Raw genomic sequence first — 23,482 nt, forward strand, 5'->3', positions numbered from 1 at the left:
CTTCTTTGGGGGAGGCCCCTGATTGTGTTGTGGCATGGAAATGAGCTTCGAAATCTGGGTCTCTATCTTTGTTAGTTTTTGTTCTACAGGTCGTAGGAGTTGTTTAAAAATTTCAGTTAGCTTATTTATGAAGATAAGATTGTCATGGTCTTCCGGGCCCTTTTCCGTGGATGGTTGGGTTGGTGAGTCCAGTAAAATAGGAATAGTGCCTTCCTGCTGGTCATGATGTACAATTACAGTGGCAAGTTGTTGCTGTGGTGGTGGTAGTGGAATGCGTGGAATGTCAGAAGTATTGGGAGGGGGAGCAGTTTTATGTATGATGGGAATTATTTGGGTGGACTTGTTTTTACTAATTGCTCCTTCCCTCCTTCCTCTAGCTTGAATATCCTCCAAGGGTAATATTTGAGTAGGGGATTGAGGGGGTAGCTCAGGGGTTTTTTCTAGTTCTGAGCCTAGCGGAGAATCTGCAAGCTCGTATACAGATAAGTCTACATTATTTGGGAGGCTGCGTCTACCTTCGTTCACAGTTCCTGGTGCTTTTTTGTTGGTAATCAGAACGGGAGTTCTGGCTTCAGCGAGGTTACCCAGGGAGGATGAACGAGTTTGCTTTTGTAAGAAAGTCGTCCATAGGGCCCAGTAACTTTCCGACGCTCCCTGGAGCTAGTGTCTTTTTCCCTCTTGTGACTACCATCTTGTGATGTTAGAAGTCAATGTAGTGAATGATGTTCCTGTGAGTACAATAAATATTACTTAGATGGTGAATGTATGGGGGGAATAAATAATTACTTACAAAGGGAGGGGCCCAGTCCAGTCTCTCCGGTCCTCGAACGGCCTCAAACGGCCCGCTCTTTGCCCGGTCTTCGCCCCGGGCTGCGACCCGCGCGCGTCCCGCGATGCGCGTTCCTGATATCGCCTTTAAGATGTGACCGGTTGTGGGGGCGTGGCACTGGGAGGGGGCTCGGCTCATGCGGGAAGAGGACCAGCTGGAGCTGTTGTGTGCTGGTCCTCGCAGTCCCGGGGCCAGCGCCTCACCCTCCTCTGCGGCCACGAGGTGTTCTCAGGCTTCCTAGCCGGTCCAGCAGGGCAGGAAATGGATTTTAGGCTACTCCTGTAGCGCAGACGATGCAGGTAGGACTGGAAACAACAAAGTCAATTCACGAGTGGCACCCGCGAAGCGGGTGCCGCGAGAAGTTATTGGGCTTGGCTAGGGGCGTGGCACTGGGAGGGGGCGCGGCTCACGCGGGAAGAGGACCAGCTGGAGCTGTTGTGTGCTGGTCCTCGCAGACGATGCAGGTAGGACTGGAAACAACAAAGTCAATTCACGAGTGGCACAATATTTAAAAGCATGAACACAAGGATTTGACCTTCGGTAAGAGTGTGGTGCTGCATCCATAGAAACCATCAGGGAGAGGTATTCCAGCTTTTTCTGTTTCTAACCAAAATGAAATTTTCTGACTTGCAGGCATTCGTTTTGAGCAAGTTATTTCCTTTCCACTGCTGGACAGCTGACAGGCAGATGCAAAAATTGGAAAGAGATCATTCCACCTGATTATCGATTGAATGATGAGCTGTGTCTCATCCAGGTAAGAAAGAACCAGGCAGCTAAAGGAGTGAGGAAGCCTCCAGTATGCCCTGGTAACATGATGGAATTTGAGAATGGATGTGGGACAATTTAATTTACCTATATGTTGGGCAGTAAGCATACTCCATCACAACGGTGACAGAGTATGCATTTAGTTGCGGGCAGACCTTTAGTTTAATCATGGAAGAGACTACTCCATCTCTGCTGTGACTAAACCCCTCACACGGCCCTGTAGAGTAAGGGCCGTCATAGGCAGACTTCTAATTCATCCACCTAAATTCAGATGGGTGGTATTAGAGGTCAATTGTCCCTGCTCTTCTCTGCCAGGAACACCCTGACAGTAAAGGGCAAAGAAAACTGCCTAATGCTCATCTCACCATGGGAGAGGACTCCCATGGCGAGGGAAGCAATTTATTTTTAATTTCCAAAAAGAAAATCCCGCTTTGTGATTTTGTTTTTGAAAATGAAAAAGAAGACAGTTGGTGCCGACCTTCGTCATGTTGACAGAGCCCCGTACTGAACTGCGAAAAGCAAGAACAGCTATGACGGCGGTTCCTGATAATGCTTTATAATGACCAGTCCGTTGTGTTTGCCAATGAACTGGTTATTTGAATTTTACATGAAAGATAACAATGCTGCGTTTTCTGGGTGATCTTGCCAGTGAAATATATTATATTTTTGAGGGTTAGAAAAAAGAAATATGTTAAAAATGTGATAACTGCTTCGTGCAATTTAAAATATGTCTTGCTGGTGCTACATTATTTTCATCAGTTGTAGTGGATTTCAGTCTAATTTGTTTTGTAAATATTTTTTATCCCTGCTGAGGATTCTACACCTGTTTTTTAAAATAGATTTTGTTCATGAAGTCATGAAATGTTCATTATTGGTGCATAAAAGCTACTGCAACGGAGAATTGTCTGTAAATACACACTTTTCTTACTAGGGTTTCAGCGTTCTTATGTATCTGCACTAAGCCTGGCGAAGTGCGAAAAAGCTCCTCTGCGATATGCGGAACTCCTCAAGCGGCAGAGTGGGTTAGAAAAAATGCAGTTTGCGATCATTTTCAGTGCTGGGTGTTTGTCTGCGCTGTGAAATTGTAGCGAACGGTACCATGCACAGTGCAAGTGGGCGCTGCATCCTTTCTGCCGCTTGAGTGGATTTTCTACATGAGCGGCAACTTTCTCAACGCAAACAGAAGGCTTCTCAATATGACCGGTTGCGAGCATACATGACCACTCGCATTGAGAAATCCGACCGCCCACGTTGAGAAAGTTGCCGCTGATGTATAAATAATATACATTAAATATAATGCTACAGTCTTGAAAGAGCTAGCTAAGATCCAATTCAATAAATGTTCAATATTAGATACAATTAAACAATTGGAACATAAATATTACTGGTCAAAGTACAATTCTACAGTCTTGGAAGACCTGGATAAGGCTGAGAACCAATTTAATAAATGTTGCACTGAAAAGGCGTGTAGATACTTATTGCAGCTTAATGCAAGATTTTATGGCAGTAGGAATAAATGCAGATCAATTCTAGCTAAATATCTTAAGTTTGAAAAAGAAAAGTATGTAATATAATCGAGTATCCACAAAGATGGCCATAGAGTACTCCAGAACTCATACATAGCTGATTTTCTTGCCAACTTTTATAGAAGATTATATTCACCTGAACTTAGCCCTCCTGATTATTTAATGGATGTATATTTTGCCTCTTTGTAACGTCCCTTCTCTGATAATATTGACTTCTCTTCCTTCGAGGCTTTTTTAACACAAGTGAAGCTGCTTATTGCTTTACACCAACTACCTACTGGCAAAGCCCCAGGTCCAACCATGTTCACCGTGAAATTATTCTTATAATTCTCAATTCTTTTAATCCCCAAATATACACTTTAATACATAACTTTACCAATTCACACAAATCTCAGGGCTTCTTTAATGAAGTCATGATTTGTCTTAGTCATAAAAAGAAAAGGATCCTCCCTATGCCAAAATTATAGACCCATTATGTTTTTTAATGCTAATTGCAAGATATTTGCTAAAGCTTTAGGTTTTAGAGTGGAAACTATATTACCAACACTTATAGGCCCGGAACAATCAGGTTTTATTAAGGGAAAGAACATTGCTGACAAATCTTGTACTTTTCTAAACATTATTAATAAAGCAGTCAATCTTAAATTGTCGATGGCTGCAATAACATTAGCTGCAGAAAAAGGTTTTGACAGAGTCCAATAGTTACTCCTCATGAAGGTGCTTAAATGGCAGAGCACTGGACCCAGTTTTCTTTAATCTAATCTCACTATTAAATTCTTCACCTCAATCATCAGTCATTGTTAATGGGGTTTAGTATTCCTATTTTCTTTTACAAAGAGGCACAAGGCAGGGTTTTTCCTTATACCCCCTACTTTTATTTTAATGTTAGAAAGTCTTTTATTGAAGATCAAAGCCTCTGTACATTTTAGTGGTTTTAAGGTCCATAATCAGCATATCACAGCTTATGCAGATGATAAACTGTTATTTGTGTGTAAACCACAGACTTCCTTACCTGCCTTCTCTAGGGAGTTTTTCAGAGCTCTCTGAATACAAACTTAATGGATTATGTTACTTACTCTGTAAGCATTTGTTCTTGGCATGTAGAGCTGTAAATTCACATGCCATGCATGCTCCTGCCATCTAGTGTTGGGTCTGGATGTTTGCAAGTTGTTTTTATAGGGAAATCAGACGTGCTTCCCCTTAATAAATTCTGCAGTAAAGAACAATTTGCTCCAGTAGGACTACCATGGAGCCCTTTGAAAATGAAATGTCTTGGAACATGTACTGTAGTCAATTAGACATACTATTAAAATAAATACAGATGCATTAATACTAAAGTAATAACTCTCACACAACATTGGCCCCATTATACATATCTTGGTGGGGAAGGTTAGACACAATAAAAATGATTATTTTACAAACCTTAAACTTTTCTCTAATGTTGGAACCGCTATGGCTTCCTAAACCCTTTTCTCTAAGATAAATACAATATTCTCTAGCTGTCTTTGGAATGGGAAATACTAGGATCTCTTTAACAAGATTAAAACTTTCCAAATGTCATGGATGTGTTAGCTTTCCTGATTTAAAACTTTATTAAAAAAGCCTTTTGCACTATACAAATATATAGTCTTTTGACTAACCCACTAATACGTAATGATAAGTTATAGTTCACATTAGAATCAACAGCCATTGCTCCATTTTCCCACTGCCGTAAAGTATTCATGTCATGCTGCAAACATTTTGGCCCTCTCCTACAATCTCACAAACATGGCAATTATTAAGACCCTATATGGTTTCTACTTTGTCTGAACATGATACATATATTCAAAACTCTCATTTGGTATAATAAGTGGATTCAAAATAATAGATTTCTGTATTGGAGGGATTGGGCACAACAAGATTTAGGTACCCTCGTTCACTTACATATAAATAACACTCCTAGACCCTTCCAGGAGTTGTCCTGATATTTGAATATCTCGCCTCACTAACAACATAAACATATAGACATCTGTAGGAATGCAATGTCAACTCAATCCCTGGCTACAGTGGACCAAGAGATTAACATTAACCTCGTAGATACTCCTACAAACTCATCAGCTTCTAAGATAAAATTCTATATTTGCAAAGGGCAGATAGAAAGAAATCAAATACTGAACTTAAATGGGAAGCTGACTTAGGCTATTAGTGATTGAGATAAAATATGGGCAGCTCATTCAGCCAGTTTAACTAAAACTTTCTATTTTTTTTAATAATAGGACGTATTGTGTTCTTAGCCTTCTCTCCAAATTCTTTATAGCAGGGCAAAATAATTGTTGAAGATGTGATAATGTTGATGTTTCTTATTTACGTATGTTTTTCTCTGTCCTAAAGTGGTCAATTTTGGGGTGGGAATTTGGTCCCCGCGATAGTATTTTTCCATGTTTCTTCTACTTTTCTATTCTTCTTGTTTTTAATGGGCAGATCGCATGTAATGTGGTTTACAATACATTACTTGGGAAATTAGTCGACTTATTAATTGCAATTGCTTTACAAGTTACTTCTAGTAATTTTATGACACATAATACTCTGTTGGTACAACTTTGGTGGAATTCTGTAGGCCACAATCATAGACTAGACAGAGATAAGGTCAAATCGATGCAACTAGCTATTAAACATGATAAACTATGGTTACCTATAATCTGTAACTAACGATTTATCATTAATATTATTCTTTTTTTAACCTTGAAGTATTTACTGAATAATTTTAGCATGTGCTCTGCTATAAACAAGTGATTAGTTAGCAATTGCAGTTTTAATGTTGTTTAGTAAAGAATTTGTAAAAACGTATTCATCCCATTTCCCAAATGCAATACGCCCTTGTTTACCTACCAATTTTTATTATCTCTCTCTCTTCCTCTCTATTTACTTCGGATTATTCCTGATTTTTTTCTGTGATATTAACATTTATTAAATGTTTGTGTGTGCTATATATTTTGATATTTGGAATTTGTTTCTCTAGCTAAGTAGTTTGTATTTATATTTACTTATATGTTTACAGTTTATACTTCAATATTGTCATATTACTTTTCTTGTATGGGCAAAATGGCAAATGTCTTATATTATTGTTTCATCAAAATATTAAAAAGTTATACAAAAAAAGATAAAAAGTACCCCAATGTGAAGCCAAAGAGAATGATATGGAATGCATCCATTTTTAAATTAAATCTTATTCTGAGGATGGCTGGGGTGGGAGATACCTGAATATGTAGATCTTTTTTTACGGAGGCACAATACATAATCATAGATCCAGAACGGTACACGTAAAGTTAAAAGTGATTGGTAGGCTTTATGGAATGCTAAACACATTACCCAAATTGACAAGTTCTAAAAATGTGCCTAATTATTTAAATGAAAATATGCACTTTATTTTCTACAAGTGCTACTTGGTGACATTATTAATCTTCCTTTGGAAAATGATTTGGTGGCAGAGAGGTGAAACCCCTTAGCTTCTACTGTTCTAAAGTCCTAGAGTCAGAAGTCAAAATGAGCTAATACGGATGATAAACAGTATTTTTTATTTACTCTGACTATGTCGATCAGCGGACTCATTTTTGGCCAGCAGGAAATATGGGAGGTGGCTAACTTGCACTCTCACAGCACAACTACAGAAGATGTGGTGTCAGTTGATAACCTTACTAAGCCTCCTCTAAATTCAAATAGATGAAGGAGTACTAATAAGCAAGTAGCCAGTTTGGAGCTAGTGAGCTAAGACTTCATAAAACAACAGCAATTATGGAGAACATACTTCGAAGAGAAGAGAGTGAGATTGAAAGTTCAAACGTATTTCATCAAAAGTGGGTTAAAGGGGTTCAGTTTCAATTCCTGTGCAGCTGTGTACAAATCTTTGGGTCAATGATATTTTGAATGTATTAGAGCTACTGGCCAGATCCCATCATCTGCTTCTATTTCATTTAAAGATTTGTTATCAGTACAAATGTTAAATCTGATGGGCCTGGTGTGGTGGAATTGATTAATAAAAGCTCGGATGAAGTTAATTTGAGTCTCAATAAGCAGAATATCTTAGAATGCTGGATAATAAAAACTTGCAAGACACCTGTAAAGGGGAGGCCAATAGATCTTCTGAAGCTCATAATATAAGAGTAAAATAAATAATAACACAATTGGAAAGTGGAAGTCCAAATGTTCAGATTCTGTGGTTGGAGAATTGGAATACTGTTAATACTATTTATTTTTAATATTAAACAGACACAGAGCCACAAGAGGGAAATTCGAAACACAGTACCCTAATACTTGATAGTTTACAGAGAATGGTGAAACAGTTCTCCCATGTGATTAGTTGATATTTACACAAGACTGCAATCTAAAGCCAATGATCATTCTAGTGAGTAACTAATGGTGTGAACAGTAAAAACTCATCTGGTCTATCTCAACCCAAATCTCTCTAAACAAAGAATGGGCAGGAAAAATAAATCCGACATATATTGATAAAGTTTACACATCATTTTTGATTTCTGAGAAGCAGTCTTGAATTACTCTTTAGTTACTACTCCATCATTTAATTACTTCCTTGATATACCAGCATGGCATAGAAAGGAAATTGATCAGAGACTACTGGTGATAAAATGGCTTGTTGAAATTCTCATGACACGGCAGATCATATGTATATGGAGGACATCTATGCTTTAAAATGCCATGGATAGAACAATTGGCTATTTGGGAAACATCAAGGAGTTAGAAACCCTCTTGGACATAGTAGAAAATATCTCCAGAATAAAGCAAAATATTTGTTCAAAAATGCTACCTGATCTAATGAGCTTCAATAATTAATGGTACTAAGAAACATAAATAATCCGATTTTTGTTAATAAATAGTTAACAAATGAACTTAGGGTCTTCCAAAGAACAAAAACAAAATAATGAGCGGAGAAGGTTACCTGGATAAGTGGTGTCTGCTGCCAAAAAGAAGCAAATAACAAATTAAAAACCTGCACAAAGTGAAGCTATGGCAAGTCAAAAGGCAGATTTCTATTAGCACATGGGTAACTAAGAGACTGTAAAAGCGAAGGATACCAAGATACCTTTGGCAAACAGTACACAGGCTGGATGGCTTGAATCAGGCAATGAATATGAACAGTGTATCTACTTAAAAGTGATCATCCAATATAAGTTTGCTTTCAATTTCCACTCAGGGACCTGCAGAAAACACTTTTAGTTGTCCAACTATTAAAGATAATAAAACTAAAGATCTGATATTATTCAATAGACCTTCAAGGACCCCGGACCATTATGGTCTACCAATAGGCATTTAGAAATGTTTTTGCCATCTTTTCGGAATTCTTACTTTTGCCACTGTTTAATCAATTTGTAATCTTTCTGATATTTCAAACTTCTGTAGGTGCTCAGCAATTCACACATTTGATACAAAGGGAGACAGAGCTCACTAAATCGGCGCTCACAGGATAGCTTTGTTATATAAAGGGCAACAGCTGTGCTAGAAAGTTGCTAGAGAAGTTTCAGAAATGGCTGAGGGACAACTACATACACGTGGTAGAAGATGTCAAATCTGATGAAAGCGTGCATATTGTGTAGTCAGGTCAGTTTTCATTAGAGTTATTATATCTATTATAGTATAATAAAAAAGACAAAGTACATAATAAACAACTTACCTGGTATGCATGATCAGTGTGTACGAGGTAGAGGGTGGTAGGAGCGGAGTGGCTCAGAGGTGTCATACATTTAGTTTCAGCTTTGGCACATGCTGTTTCTGTATGCCCAGCATCCTGGGAGGGGAAAAGAGGGGGCGTAGATGCTACACATGGTGAGCCAGGGGAAACACTGAGCAATCCCTCAGATACCGAGTCTGTGTTGAGTCTAATCTCAGTATAGTAAAAATCTTCCTCTCCGTCACTAAATTCAGAATCCCCAGTGCGACTAAAATGAGAAAGAAAAAGACACAAACCACATGTCCTGAATAAAACAGGTATATATATTGTACTCTTCAACTAGAACAGGTATTATTGATCCTCAGAAAAATTTGAAACAAGTTAAAAGAAAAGAATCATTCAGACACAAGTATGTGGAGATCCACAAGAACCTAAGACAAAATATCTTTTCTTTTAAATGTACTTGTCTGCGTTCTACAGCAATGCTATACTGCACCTCCTATCCCTTTCTCTAATGTAATGACAACACCTACTTGCTCAGCATGCACTGCCACTACTATTACAGTCAGGTTACAGTTAATGATCATCAGTCAAGAGTAAACTTGTCTGTTTCAACAGCTTCTTACTTGGTCACCGAGAGTACTCAGCCTAACTCCTGGAAACCATTAATCCTTCCACTTGTTCAATCTTCAACCATTTAAGCCACTTAGGGCCAGATGCATCAAGCGAAATGCGCTCGCAAAAGGACCAGATTCTCAGAATCTGGCCCTTTGCGAGTGCAATTTTTGCATTTGGGATGCATCATCCCAAATGCAAAAATCGCAAATAGAGAATTCGCTAAATTGCGATTGTTTGCATTTAAGGAATCTCAAATTGAGATTCCTCAAATGCAATGCATGAAAGTATCAAAAATAGCGAATTCGCTAATAGGGCACGCAAAATACCACGAAGTACAACTTCATGGTAATTTGCAAAAACTTTGAAAAATGCACTGTTGTGCATTTTTCAAAGTTTGATGTTGCGCACACACATGCCCTAAGGGCATGTGTGTGCGCAACATATGTGTACAGATCACATTCAGGGGTGTAACAGGGTGTCCTTTGGACACCCCTGCACCCTTGAACTCGCAATCTCAATTTGCGAATCGCTAATTGCGATTCGCAAATTGAGATTGTCTTCCCATTCATTCCTATGGGCCTCTAGGCCCATAGGAATTAATGGGGAGGTATTCATTAATTGCGACTCGCAATTTGTGAGTCCCAATTAAGGAATTCTAAGGAATCGCTATTTTTATAGTGATTGCTTGATGCATTCCATTTTGCTATTCCTTAGTAGTGATTCCTTATTTTTCGCTAATAAGGAATCGCAAAATGGATGCTAGATGCATCTGGCCCTTAGACACTTACACACCCCTTTCTCTTGCCACCAAGCCAGCTGGCTATTAACCAAAGTTCACACTTAAAATGTGTTTCTCTAGCTTTCGAAGAAGAGCATGTAATGTTGCCTAATACTTCTTTCAAAGCTTCTTCCAGTGCGTCTTGAAGTGTGTAAGGTGTCAAAGTGATCATCATCAACACCATGAAGCTTTTTATCTTTTTTTGTCTTTGCAAACTTTACAAAGTTAGGGGTGTGGCCATGTTGGCAAGATACTAAAGTGAGAAGACATGCTCTGGCGCTATTTCTCGCCTGTCCATAGGTTACCATTGCATTTTACCACATCTTTTGACTTGTCCTATGGTGGTCGACCAATTGCAGGAAAGCTGAAGTGGTGGGGAGTGTGGAGTGCAGAGAACCGTGCCCCTGAGTATTTGTTTGCTGTGTGGCTTCAACTGGCCTAGCCACTCTGCTCCCTCGTTTGGCTAGAACCAAGAATGATGGTGTTGGGCCTGCCCACAACACATCTGGAACTGGCAGAGGGCGAGTGGAGAAAGAGGGTTAACTGCTGTCTTTCTGTCTTATATCATATTTCTACACTATGAGAAGCACAGGCGGGGAATCATTAATTTCATGTGATCAGGTGAAGTGGCTAAATGTCCAGACTCTTAGACAGTAGTGAATATCAGAATTTAAATCCAAAGCAGGGAGATGGATTGCATCTTTGTCCACAGTACCCTCTTGAAATAGCACCCTCTTAGGGCTCTGCTGACCGCAGCTGTGATTTCACTCCCCTCTCAACCATAGGCAAGCACACACACAAAGAGGGTTTGGACGGATTCAGAAGGTTATGGGATGGTGTGTATGACGAGGTCACAACCTCCCCAATTGACATCATATTATTGAAAGGTTAGCAGTGCATTCAACGCATTGGTGGCCTTTCTCAGGTGTGAACTGGAAGGCTGATTCCATGACTAGAAACCACATGGATGGCAGCCAAGATGTAATTGCAAAAGAGAGTGAAGGTGCTGTATCATTAGTACAGGATACCAGTAGCTTAGGGTGCTAGTGCCAACACAAGTGAGGAGTGCATACAAGAGATGGATGTGGATTCTAAATTGGAGGAAGTAAAAATGTCCTTAATCTTTTGGGTAGCAGGAGAGAGAGTACTGTTTCACCTTCGGTGAGAATGTTTTTCAGAGTTTTGAATGAAATGACGCTGTGTGGTGAGATACTGGGAGTGAAAGGTTTGTTTTGCCTGCTAGGTTACACTCTAAATTGAATAAATTGGTTCACAAAGGATATTTATGGCAAACATGCACATAAAAAGACTTACATCTGAGTTATGGTGGTCGGTTATTGATGAACAAGTCACCTTGCAGGTGGAAAATTGAATGTGTGAAGAAGGCGAGAAAAGGTTGAGAAGGGGAGTACAATTTGATATAGGGCACGTTAGGGATCCAGGTAAACCATGGAACACTTTGTGCATGGACTTAATTAGACCGGTGAATGAACTTAGGGGAGAACTGACATTTGCATTAGTGGTGGTGGATGTTCATACCAAATGGCTGTTTGGGAAATTTGTGAGGGAAATTACCACACGAGTAACCATTCATCTTTTGAAAGAGATTTGCTGAAGACGGTTTTCTCCTCTGATTATAACAGATCATGGTACTGTTGAAGCGTTTTTCAAAATATGTAAAATGTACAAATAATGTGAGAAAATTATTTTTGAAATGCTTTAGTTTTAATGATGTATAGAGTTGTAACTAAACAATGTATGAGATTGGTCCTCAAACAACAAGATGTTTGGGTCATACAGAAGTCTAGATTTTGATATGAATAGTTTGCCACATTTTCATGTTACACACCATTAATGTTAAAATGGATGCTGTCTTTTGTGTTCTATTCAATGTGCTCCTGCCCATTCACCCTCCCAATCACTGAACTGCAGCAGAACCATCGCTCCTCTCATTCCACAGAATGTAAAGCAGATGACATAAACAAATTAGTAATGTTCAAAAGTGTGTATTATGAATGAGACTTCCATGATGTACCCAAAGTATCATTTTCAAGCAATTCCACTGAAAGTGCTGCATAAGACATGTGAGTTTTATGAGCCATTGTTCAAGAAATGTTTCATTTGTGATACACATCTTCGGAGTGCAGTTGCTGAGGAAACAATGGAGGATTTATCTTACCTGAAGATGAGTTATTGTTTAAATAATTGTGTAGTTTTAATTATTACATTGTTGTTTCTGATTTGTCAAATGTGACCTTAATATGGTCATGCAATAATGAGTTTGCAGAACCTATTAACAGAATATGTGGTTTTGATATAAAACCTTCTGAGTTCATACATTTCGAGAGAAAATTGTCATTATTTTTTACCCATGAGCTTTTCTGGAGGTTTATTCTCTTTTTGTCAAAGATGGGTATACTTTGCCATTTTCAAATGTTTTATTGAGCTGTCAGGACTCAAACTGAGTCAGACACTTAGAATTTTTGCATAAAATAATGCATAACTAAGCCTTATGATTTTGAATTTAATTCCCTGTACTTCTGCTTAGACCATTTAATGGTGATATTTGCTTATTCTCTTTTGAATCATCCTTTCATTTTTCTGTAATAAAAAGCTATATTCCCTATTTTTTATCTAGAACTGAGTCTATTATGTATCTAATATTTTATTTCATGCAACTCTGCTAAAACATTATTTCCCCTGATCAGGAGTGCAGTCTCCAACCACTAGATCAATCAGGAAATTCTGGAACCAAAATAATTTGGTAAATATCCGGGTATTAAATTATTGGGGTTCAGGTGATTGTTGGAGTTCATCTCCCACATTACCATTAACATCTAGTAAGATGCAAAAGTTTTTGTTATTTTGTGGGGTTAACCACATTTCTACTTCTCTAGATAACCCACAGCCCAATGGTGTGGTCAAGAGAGCTAATAGATTGACCAAAGGTACTATCTAAAGATAATGAGAGATTGGTCCCGGATATGGTATGGGTGTATTGTACTACTAAACATGATATTTCCCAAACATCTCCCTATCAGATAATGCAAGACAGAATCCCGGAAAGGAAGTTGGTTCCAGCATGGCTGAAAGATTGGGTGTTGCAAGATGGAAGGAGAGAAGAGTAGTCTGTGGGCTAACAAGTTTGTTTCATTATAGGTGATTAGATTAAAATTAAATCTGGTTGGATTAAAGGTGGTTTGACTAAATTCAGGGGATTACAAAAACTCATAGGTATTCTGTAGTTCTTGAAAATGGTTACAGTTGCAATCAGGAGTTGTGGGTTACATCAAATGGATAGTGATTGCAATGTACGAAGAGAGAAGGAGTATAGTGGCTTTATGCTGATGACTGATGAGGAGTTGTGGGTTTCAGGACACAGGTTTGAGAATGCAGCATTCTTTGGAGGAGGCAATTCTATGAGTTTTTGTGATATGAGCCAAAGTCATGTGATGACAAGAAGCCATAGGAAATGCAGGCCACCTGTTTTGTTATGTGACTATGTGAGTTTGGAGTGTATCATTTATGTATTTCATTCTTGTTTTTGATTAACATGTATTATTGTATGCTGTGTTTTTGCCTTATGCTATTTGTACATTAAGGGAAGAGGACATATTATACTGGGTTAGTTTTAAGAATCAGAATGTTTATTTGTGTTATGTGCCCCATGGAGTGCAAGCGATCTGCGCAAAGTCAGTTAACGGCTGACTGGCTTGGGGTGACTACGCTCTCATTGTAGTGTCTAATTAATCATTATTTAATTCTACCTAGAGTGGTGGACCATGACTTAGTAAAAAAGATCTCTATCTGATTGTATACAAAGAGTGGTTTAATGTTTCAGCACCCTGTCCTTGAACTCTTTGGGTTGGTCATGTACCATCACTGTCTACAGGACAGGGGAGAGCCAAGAGCTGCCAAAAGGGTAGAATCTCCAAGCCCTTGTGCTTGCGTGCTACCGGTGACAAAACAGAGAGTCCTACTCAGAGCCACTGACAAGGCATTAGTTACTGTGTCTATGTGATCCAGACTGGAGGGACTGCTGCGCGGTGTCAGTGTGCCATACCCGCCGTTCATGAGTAAACTGCCTTTTCCCAATCACAGCATCTAACTACTCGCCAGGTAGGTTGAAAATAAAACTTAATTTGAAAGAATTTCTCATGGATGCCTTAAAATGTAGTTTTCATAAGGGAATCAGACACTTAAGACATATTGTTAACTTATAGTGGGCTTATAGCTCGCCTATTGCTTACTATTGGATGGCTTTATTGCCACTCTCATTTGCTCCTTCTTTTTCGCTAGATTCTGTGAGTTTTCCTTCCTCTTCGTGCAATAGTCCCTCTACTGAACCATTGGTGCATTACTTGTGTACTTCTACTGCTTGCTTTTCAAACACTACTTTTTCCTTTTTGTTTAGAAACTCATCAAGAGTGTGTGTGTTTTCCAGTAGTTGTCTCCCTCATGTAATTGTCTCTGTTGTGTACTCCTCTCTTTTCTACACTCCATGTTCCTCTCTCTCGCCCTTATGCTTCTCTCCCAATGCCCGTGTTTCATTCTCTCCTATGTGCCTTGCCCCGACAGTTCTTATTTGATCATCCCTCTGCACCCTCCTTATTGTTTCCCTCCCACCACAGTCCTCCATGTTGTTTCACCCGCCCTAGTGGCCTGTGTTCCTTCTGTCCCTGCCTCCAGTGTTGCTTCTGTTCCCACCAGTGCCCCGGTGTTGCTTTCGCCCCCACCCGCGTTTGCACTTTTTTTCTTTTAAGTTTCCAATCTGCACCATTTTGCAGGCATGTGAATGTGTTGTGCCCAAATTTGTGTGGTTGGCTGCGACAAAAGTTTTGTTTTCTATAGCAATGCTGCATAGCATAGGGGCTGCTGTGCAGCATAACTACATACCATTGGCAAAGCTGATAGGTCCCAAAGGAAAGAAATATTGACTTTGGCAATGCCTGTTTTATTTTACATGCTATGAAGGCAAAGGTTTGAAAGCCATGCATCTTCTTTGGTTTCGTGTTTTTTTACTGTGTACCCTGGCTTCATCCTCTTCTAGGAACACTGAAAATAGCAGCAGTATAGCAATGCCATGAGGTGATAAAAGCAATTTCCAAAGAACTCTCAAGCTTTCCAAGTCCATGCGTGAGCACTATCATCAAGGCCAGTTTTTTCTTTGCATTGTGGGAATACTAGCTCTGTTTATCATATTTTTAAATCAGAGCAACAGGATTCTGAATGCAAGGAAAACACATTTACTTGATTAAATGAGTCTTCGATGGAAAGTTACAAGTGCATCTAAAAATATAATATTGATTTTAATATTTAATTTAGTTATGAAGTGCGTATCAAACATAGTTTTTGAAAACTGATTTATGGACTGTCAGTCCAATTAGAACAAATTATATTTCATTACAAGAAGAAGGCATCATTACACACCTGATATGCTTATCTCAGTGGTCGTTTTTTTAATATTTTTTTATTGAGCAAAAAAGCAAAAAAAAAAAACCTTAGCATTTAAAACAAGAAAAATGGTTAGGTGAACTGCAGACTGTATGCTAACGTCCTTTTTCATTCTAAAACATGTGTAAACGTGAAACACCGAACTGCAGCAGGGCTTCTGAACGTTTTATTTTCTTATTTTCATCACCAACTGGATGAAACGCAAGCAGATGAATGAGGGCTGAGGAGTGTTTTATGTGAGTCATTAGCGGATTTTGTATGGTGAACTTAGGAAAATCAATCTTTCAAGGTGACTTTAGCTTCGGTATTAATATGTGCGTATTTCCTGTGGAATGTAGCTCTATGAATGGAAGCTAGCTCCCTCTTGATAAATATTTTTTTATAGCCAATAAAATTGACTCTCACAAAGATGGGTTAGCTCTAGTATTGCACGCTGTGCGCTCTGCATAGGCCTTTGTACTCTTATGATTGGAAAATCATCAAACAGGTAAGCAGGGTATATAATATCCTATTTGCTTCATGTACACATTGTTGACTTTGAGGTGATGGTTGCAGATGGGGCCCATCGGCTATAATTTTTGGGGGTTCAATAATTATCTTCGTAAGATTTTGACCCAGAGTAAGGGAGATAAAAACACAAAAAGTAGAAAAAAGGTGGAAAAGAAACGGAAAACAGTGACATAATTCAAAGAACATTAAAATATTGGAAACAACGTGCCCATCATTCATGTGTATCCTTGCAGAATTCTGTACAAGTTTTCCACTCCTGTCCTGTCCATGAAGCCATGGATTACCCGGTGGTGAATCTCTTCATTGAAATCCTTCTTTGGACACAGTAAGGGGTTTCACCTTCCATCTGCCCTTCAGCTTTAATGCTGTGTGCGCTTAGTCAAAGTACACTTTTAATCAAGTTCTTTGTTTTTACATCTTCTTCACATTTTTATTCAACACTTTTGGTCGATTTTATTTTGTGTACATTTTATACTTTAAACAGTAGAACGTCAAATAATACATGTAAATGTAAACAAGCATTGACAAAACCAACAGGTCCGGCTTGTTTTGTTAAGATCAACTAGTCAGTGGCAGTCCGAACGCCAACTGCCCTTTGGTTCGACTGTTGTAAAATGATACTGGCGGTAGGACCCACAGTTGTGGGACGTAAGACCGCCAGCTTCACCAGGATCATAGATCCTGATGGGGCGGAGATCGGAGGAGCATCCTAGATTGACGGCGGTGCCAAGGCAGGCACCCTAGTCGGGATTACAATACCCCTTTCTGACAGCCTATTTATGTAAAGGTTGTCAGAAAAGGATTAGGTAGCCCCAAACAGGGTCCCTGGCCATCATAGGCCACTGAAAAGTGGCCCTGGGGCGCCTGGTGGCCCTGGGGGCACATGTAGTGCCCCCACCCACCACCATGCACCTTAGGCCATGTGCAACATGTTGTATGGCACACGGTGCACAGAAGTGCAATAAGCCCTGCATGGCAGAGGCATGTGCTGCAGCCCTTTTCCATGGACACAGGATGCCCCCACCCTGGTACCAGCTCCTTTCCGACCGCCAGCCTGGTGGTCAAATTGAGATACAACGGTGAGATCACTGCATGATCGTCGGGTAGTCTCCAGACCGCCTCTATAGATGCCGGCGATCCAACCGCCAGACATTAAAATCAGGCCCTCAATCTTTCGCTAAGTTTGTTGCTGTTGTCGTGTAAGTGGATGAATGACAGAATAGACCAATGGTTGGCTGATAGGATGGATGTCTGAGTGAGCGAATGGCTGAGGAATAAATACCCATGTGCATGACTAAGCTATCAATCATACTTAGTTCCTTTGCATTTACAACCACCCACTCATAACTACTCATCCACCGAACAACCCACATATTCATCTATCCATCATTCAGAGCACTCATCCATCTAATCATCAGTGCATCACTCACGTTGATGGATCCATGGATCATCTATCCACATACTCACGCATTGACCTACAGACCTATGCATATGTAGTCTAAGCCTGTATGTTTGCCTGTATGTGCGTTGTCTGTATTTGCCCCTTTGTAGGTACTGCTTGTATGTATATCAGTGCCTGTATATATTTTCCTCTGTGTGTACTCGAGTGCTTATAGGTGTGTTTGAGGGTATCCGTGCCTACCTGGATGTGCATTGGTACAATTAGTCTGTGTACACTGCAGTCTTTGTGTATGCTAGTTTATGTGCATAGATTTCTGTTGGTGGTGTTCTCTTCTTCTTTTTTGTCTACATAGATATGAGAAGTGTTTGATCATAGGTAGCTGTATGTTTGACAGCGTGTACTTACATGAATGATATAAGGTGTATTTCTGTGTGTAATCAGGTGCTTTTATGTTGGTCTGTGCCCATTTGTCCCTCTATGTATGTTCATTTAGATTTTTCGATCTGTATGTATTTGCATGTGCCTACTTGTTCTGTGCCTTTTTGCGCATGTATTGCAGTTCTGCCAGACGTATTGGCTCCCCAATGCCTATTGTCATTTAGTCACCTAATTTTATAATAGGCAACTATGGCACAGGAATATAAAACTGTTTGCTAACAAACAATAATTTAGCACACATATTATTTTTCTTCAGCTTGATGGACGGAATGTTTTACTTTTAATTTCTTAGGTTGCAGTTCTACTGCATGTAGGACTGTCTCTCTGGGCACTAGTTCATTGCTGCGTTAAACCAGCTTAAGATCAATCAAACAAAAAGTTTCTTCATTAAATTTCTTTGAATTCAGTTAAGTCTTTATTAACTTATTTCATCCTTGATGTTGTATTCACATCTGATTTAATTCAATCATTTGAAATTTCTTATGAATTTCATCATTGATAATCATGTTGCATATCACAATTGTACCCAATGCATTTCGGCGTACAATGCCTTCATCTGGGGATTATCTAAAAAACAAGCAATATACATTGTTTACTACATGGGGTAATCCATTTTCACAAACCTATACCTATGTAAACGTTTTTCTCTGATTGAACGATACATATCTCTATGTGTGTCTATGTTATCTCTAGCCTATTAACTCATCTAAATCTTTCTATCAAATTACCTTTTAGAGTGACCAACTTCTTGGGTGTCTGTCTTAGTGATTCGTATCATTGACTTTACTGGAATAACTCATGGTATTTACTTAAATCATTGCGTGATCCCTTATCTTGTGGTCCTGAAGATGTTGTATAGTCCCCAGAAGTTCTTAGGTCTACTAGTGGGGGGGAGGAGTTCGCTGTAATGTTCCGCCTGTGTGCAGCAGTATACCATGTCCCTGGCCCATCTCTTTTTTGTCGGGGTCGGGCCCCTCATCCAGCACTGCGCCACTGTAAGCCTCGCCAACAGTAGACCCATGTCCGCCAACCTTCTACACGCTACCGGCAGGGGTTTCGAATAGCCCAGCAGGGCCAATGCCGGATCTACCGGCAGTTCATGGTCCAGTATCTCGCTTAATTCCGAAATAACCACCAGAATTCATATATCCTGCGGCAGCCCCACGCCATATGTAGGAAGTCTGCAACCGGAGCGTGGCAGCGCTCGCATTCAGGGGATTGTCTAAGGCCATAGCGATGTAGGCGTTCCGGAGTTTAATAAACTCTTTGCAGGAATTTAAAGTGTACCAGCCTGTAGCGACCGTTCAGGGATAGCTTCCTAGTGCTGGCACAACAATACGCCCACATCGAATCATCTATGTCCATCTCGAGGTCGACTTGCCAAGCCAGTCGGGCCCTGGAGGGCTCCTGTGCTCTGTATGACACACTGCTCTTGTATAGATGTGTCGTCAAGTGTCGCGGGGACGCCGTCGCTATGACGTGCGAGTGTTCTGGGATGTCCGGTGGCTCAGCTAGATCTGGGCCCAGGACGTCTCTCATAGCACTCCAAAGTCTGTGGAACTGGAACCGCTGTAACAGAGTCGGGCCCTCAGCGCCCTGGGCGATCTGGTCCCACGTTTTTACCTTGCCATCCTCAAATAGGTCCCCCGCTGACTCAAGCCCCAGCTCATGCAGCGCTCTGAGTACGTTCCTGTCCCCAATAGGAGCCAGCCACTGCAGCCACTCCACCGCCATCGCAGGGGAGTATAGTAGCACTTCCTCCCTCGCCTGTAGCAAGGCGTTTCAGGCGTGTTTCGTAGCCGTGATCGAGTCTAAAACGCCCACTCTACGGTCATCGGGGTACAGATTGTGGCCGGAAGTGGAAGTGGCTCCGCAAAAAGTCGCTCCATCCGTACATGCGGGATGTTATCAGCACCATGAATCCATTTGTGCAAGTGTGCAGCCTGGGCCACTCTATAATACCTCTCCAGATCCGGCGCACCCAGGCCACCAAGTTCACACAGGAGTGTAAGAGTTCTCCATCGGACCCGTGGTTGTCTGCCCCCCAAGCCAAACGGATCATGAGTTTTGTTAGATTTCGAAAGAAGGCCTTCGATAGAATGATGGGCAGTGTGTTGAACAGGAACAAAAAACGGGGGAGAATCACCATCTTCATGATGGCTACGCGGCCAATCAAGGAAAGCGGGAGCTTACACCATCTGTCCACGTCGTCCTCACACTTACTGAAAGCCACCCCATAGTTTTCATTGAAATATTGCTTGTTTTTTAGATAATCCCCAGATGAAGGCGTTGTACGCCGAAATGCATTGGGTACAATTGTGATATGCAACATGATTATCAATGATGAAATTCATAAGAAATTCGAATGATTGAATTAAATCAGATGTGAATACAACATCAAGGATGAAATAAGTTAATAAAGACTTAACTGAATTCAAAGAAATTTAATGAAGAAACTTTTAGTTTGATTGATCTTAAGCTGGTTTAACACAGCAATGAACTAGTGCCCAGGGAAAGTCCTACATGCAGTAGAACTGCAACCTAAGCATTCGTATCCACACTCCTTGTGGGGAGTGATTCCCAGGAGCACAGCAGAGAATTATTTAAGTGCAGTGAAGCCACGCAGTGCACAACTTATCTTGATAGCCTATATTTACTTTTCATTTCCTCACTTTTGTGTTTTTTCCTTGAAATCCTAAACAATCCCATAATGCAGTTTTGTGTCCATTGAACCGCTAACAACTTGTATTGTTCTGGGCTACAGAAAACCTAGCCCGTGTGCAATTGAAACAGTGACTTACCCAAGATGAACGGTACGGATGTGTTTCTGGATCCCCGCTGCTGTACCCAGAACCTTTCCGCAGTTTTTCCAAAGGCATTTAAACATTACTTTCATGGAATTCTGGAATGGAGAACATAGTCCTTGTTAGTTTTTCCATAATTCTAGATTGGTCATCACATGTAATTGTAACATAGTGTGCATAATAAATAAAGGCTGAATCTACGTTAGCACTAAATAGCTGTCATCTGTTCAGAAGTCAAGAATTGAAAAAGTGTCAAGGTTTACAATTAATGTCATACAAGTGTTATCCATAAGAGGTCAGCGATACTCTCCTTTTTAGAACACTCACAAGGGGATATATGCCTGCTTCAAGAAACGCACCTGCTCGCTCAAGACACACACAGAATGCACACTGAGAGATTCCCCCAACAATTCTGGTATCTGGAAAGGGAAAGAGGGGGGAGCGGCAATCCTTTTCTTTAAACGCTTCACTGGAGTGGTCTTAGGTAGATGCCTCAAGATCAAGGGTCGCTGTATGGCTATCTGGGAGCAAATAGGTAAATGTCATCTCACAATAGCCTCACTGTATGCCCCAAATGAACACCAGGAGGACTTTATAATTGATGCACTTGCTAAGGTCCTTCAGTCCCCTGATCAGGCAAATCTGGTGGGAGGAGATCTCAACATAGTAATGGATGCGAGTCAGGATCGCTCTGGGCAAAGGTCTGGGCATGTTAGACCCTTTTCTTTGGAAGTATTGCCTGGTTACTGACTGTGAGTTACACAATATTTGGCATTTGCGACACCCAGAGGAACAGGACTACACTTTCTTCTCAGGAGCGCATAAAACCTATGCTAGCTAAGACCATTTCTTAGTCTCCTCCTCGGCTTGGGACCGGATAACGACCTCTTCCATTGACCCCACTCACTATCTGACCATGCAGCTATCACACTCACTTTGAAATCTCATCCCACCCAGCCCCCATCATGGCACTTATGTGAAACGCTATTTTACTCCCCTGAAGTGGTATTATAAATCAGGCAGATGATCGGCGACTATCTGGCCCTTAATGACAAGGGCAAGGTCTCCCTCTCATCTATGTGGGAAGCCCTCAAATTGGTTGCCTGAGGAGCTTTCATAGCAAAAGCTGCCCACAACAATAAGACCTGGAGAGACAAGAGGGAGGTGAAGAACCGGGTTTTAGAACCCACGGCGCCAGGGGAAACGCCCGATGTCTTCGGGTTCACCTGTCTTAGAATACAGAGACACGGGATACTTCTCGGTGACGTCAAAGACCAAATTTATTGGCTGCAACCAGGAACAAAGGTCTACGAAGCACAACACGGGTGGTTCTCTAGAGACTACACACATTCATAGAGCGAGACATCGTCTTTTATGCTAAAAATCACATTCCTGGCTAGCATCAATAACTTACAAACTGATCAATCACACGGTGACATTCAAAAGGTATCGCATGACAACAAACCCACTTTCCGTTGTTCAGCCCACCAGAAGTGACAAGGCAAAATCCAACATTCCTGCTCAGACAGGCCGGACAAACCCATAAAAAAAGGACCTCAACCCAAATCATAAATTAAGCCATAAAGGAAGGAACAGAAACAGATGAGAAGCAAGATAGAAGGGTGTGTGCGTGTACCATAAACTCAGCAATGTCCTGCTCTTTGATCTCTATCTGACCAGCTGCCTAACAAGGAACTGGCTCAACGAGGTCAGCCTCGGGCAAGGGAGCCAGCTCGTCCAGGTCACACAAAAGTCAGCTAAAGGTGTACGTGTCCCAAGGACTCGTTCGGCAGTAGTCATCGGCCTATGTGAGGGCAACCACAAAATGGCTGCCGTACACAAAATGGAACCCGTAGGTTCAAACGAAATCCCTGAATACATAGTGTTTCGATAGATCGATTATGACGAAAACACTCTTACATGCCGCTATCGTCATTTGCGGTCTGCTGATACCAAAATCGTCTCAATGCGACGACCTTTATTGAACGGGTTCAGAATCACGGAACCTCAGACCCTCCTTTTGCCCTTACATAGGCAATAAACCTAAACCCATGTCAGTCTGCATCCAGGTGTATATTCATCAGATCATCAAGATGTTGCTGTAGCATCATCCTATTACTTAGTAACTCTCTCTGGACAGGTCTCCTTGTAGCACAAAGGCCACAAATAGCAGGAGCTCACTGTACACAAAGACAGAACAGAAAAAGGATAGCTAAGATCATCGCAATGACCATCAGAATCTTCCATCCCCACGTGGATAACAATCCCCAAAAGCATCCCATTAATGAGCAATCTCCTTCGTCCACATGTACGGACTCGGAGATCTTATGTAGCTTGGAAATGGCTTGGAAAACTGTCGGAGCGTTGTCTGGAATGAAAACGCAGCAGCTCGATTGAATCAATTTGCATACCCCTCCTCTATCTGCAAGTATGACGTCTAACGCAACTCTGTTCTGAAGAGTCATAAGGCGATCCAACTGTAGCTCAGCAGTCAAATTACTAAGGGCACCAGCAGTTTCGACTATGGTGGACTCAACCACTCTCCTCAACTGTCGAATGTTCCTGCTGTTAGCCATAGGTCCCCAAAATGGCAGAAAACCCTTCAAGAAATCTCCTAATTCTTGTCCTGCAGTATCTTCCTTACTGAAGATACCTCTAGCAACTCTCGTCTTGTGGTAATCTGCCGCAGCTGTATA

At 40.8% G+C, this 23,482-nt stretch overlaps 1 protein-coding gene across 1 annotated transcript in view; it reads right to left on the reverse strand.

Moving 5' to 3' along the window:
* Window positions 1-23,482, reverse strand: part of ZNF704 (zinc finger protein 704) — a 580,699-nt gene that overhangs the window by 94,594 nt on the left and 462,623 nt on the right. The window contains exons 5-6 of the mRNA XM_086966998.1: window positions 20,784-20,884; window positions 8,786-9,050 (exon numbers count right to left, since the gene is read on the reverse strand). Of these exons, the coding sequence (XP_086823124.1) occupies window positions 8,786-9,050; window positions 20,784-20,884 (366 nt within the window). The remainder of the gene's footprint in view (window positions 1-8,785; window positions 9,051-20,783; window positions 20,885-23,482) is intronic.

Source organism: Lissotriton vulgaris, chromosome 4_1 (assembly GCF_964263255.1).
Source record: "Lissotriton vulgaris chromosome 4_1, aLisVul1.2, whole genome shotgun sequence".
NCBI classification, from domain to species: domain Eukaryota; kingdom Metazoa; phylum Chordata; class Amphibia; order Caudata; family Salamandridae; genus Lissotriton; species Lissotriton vulgaris.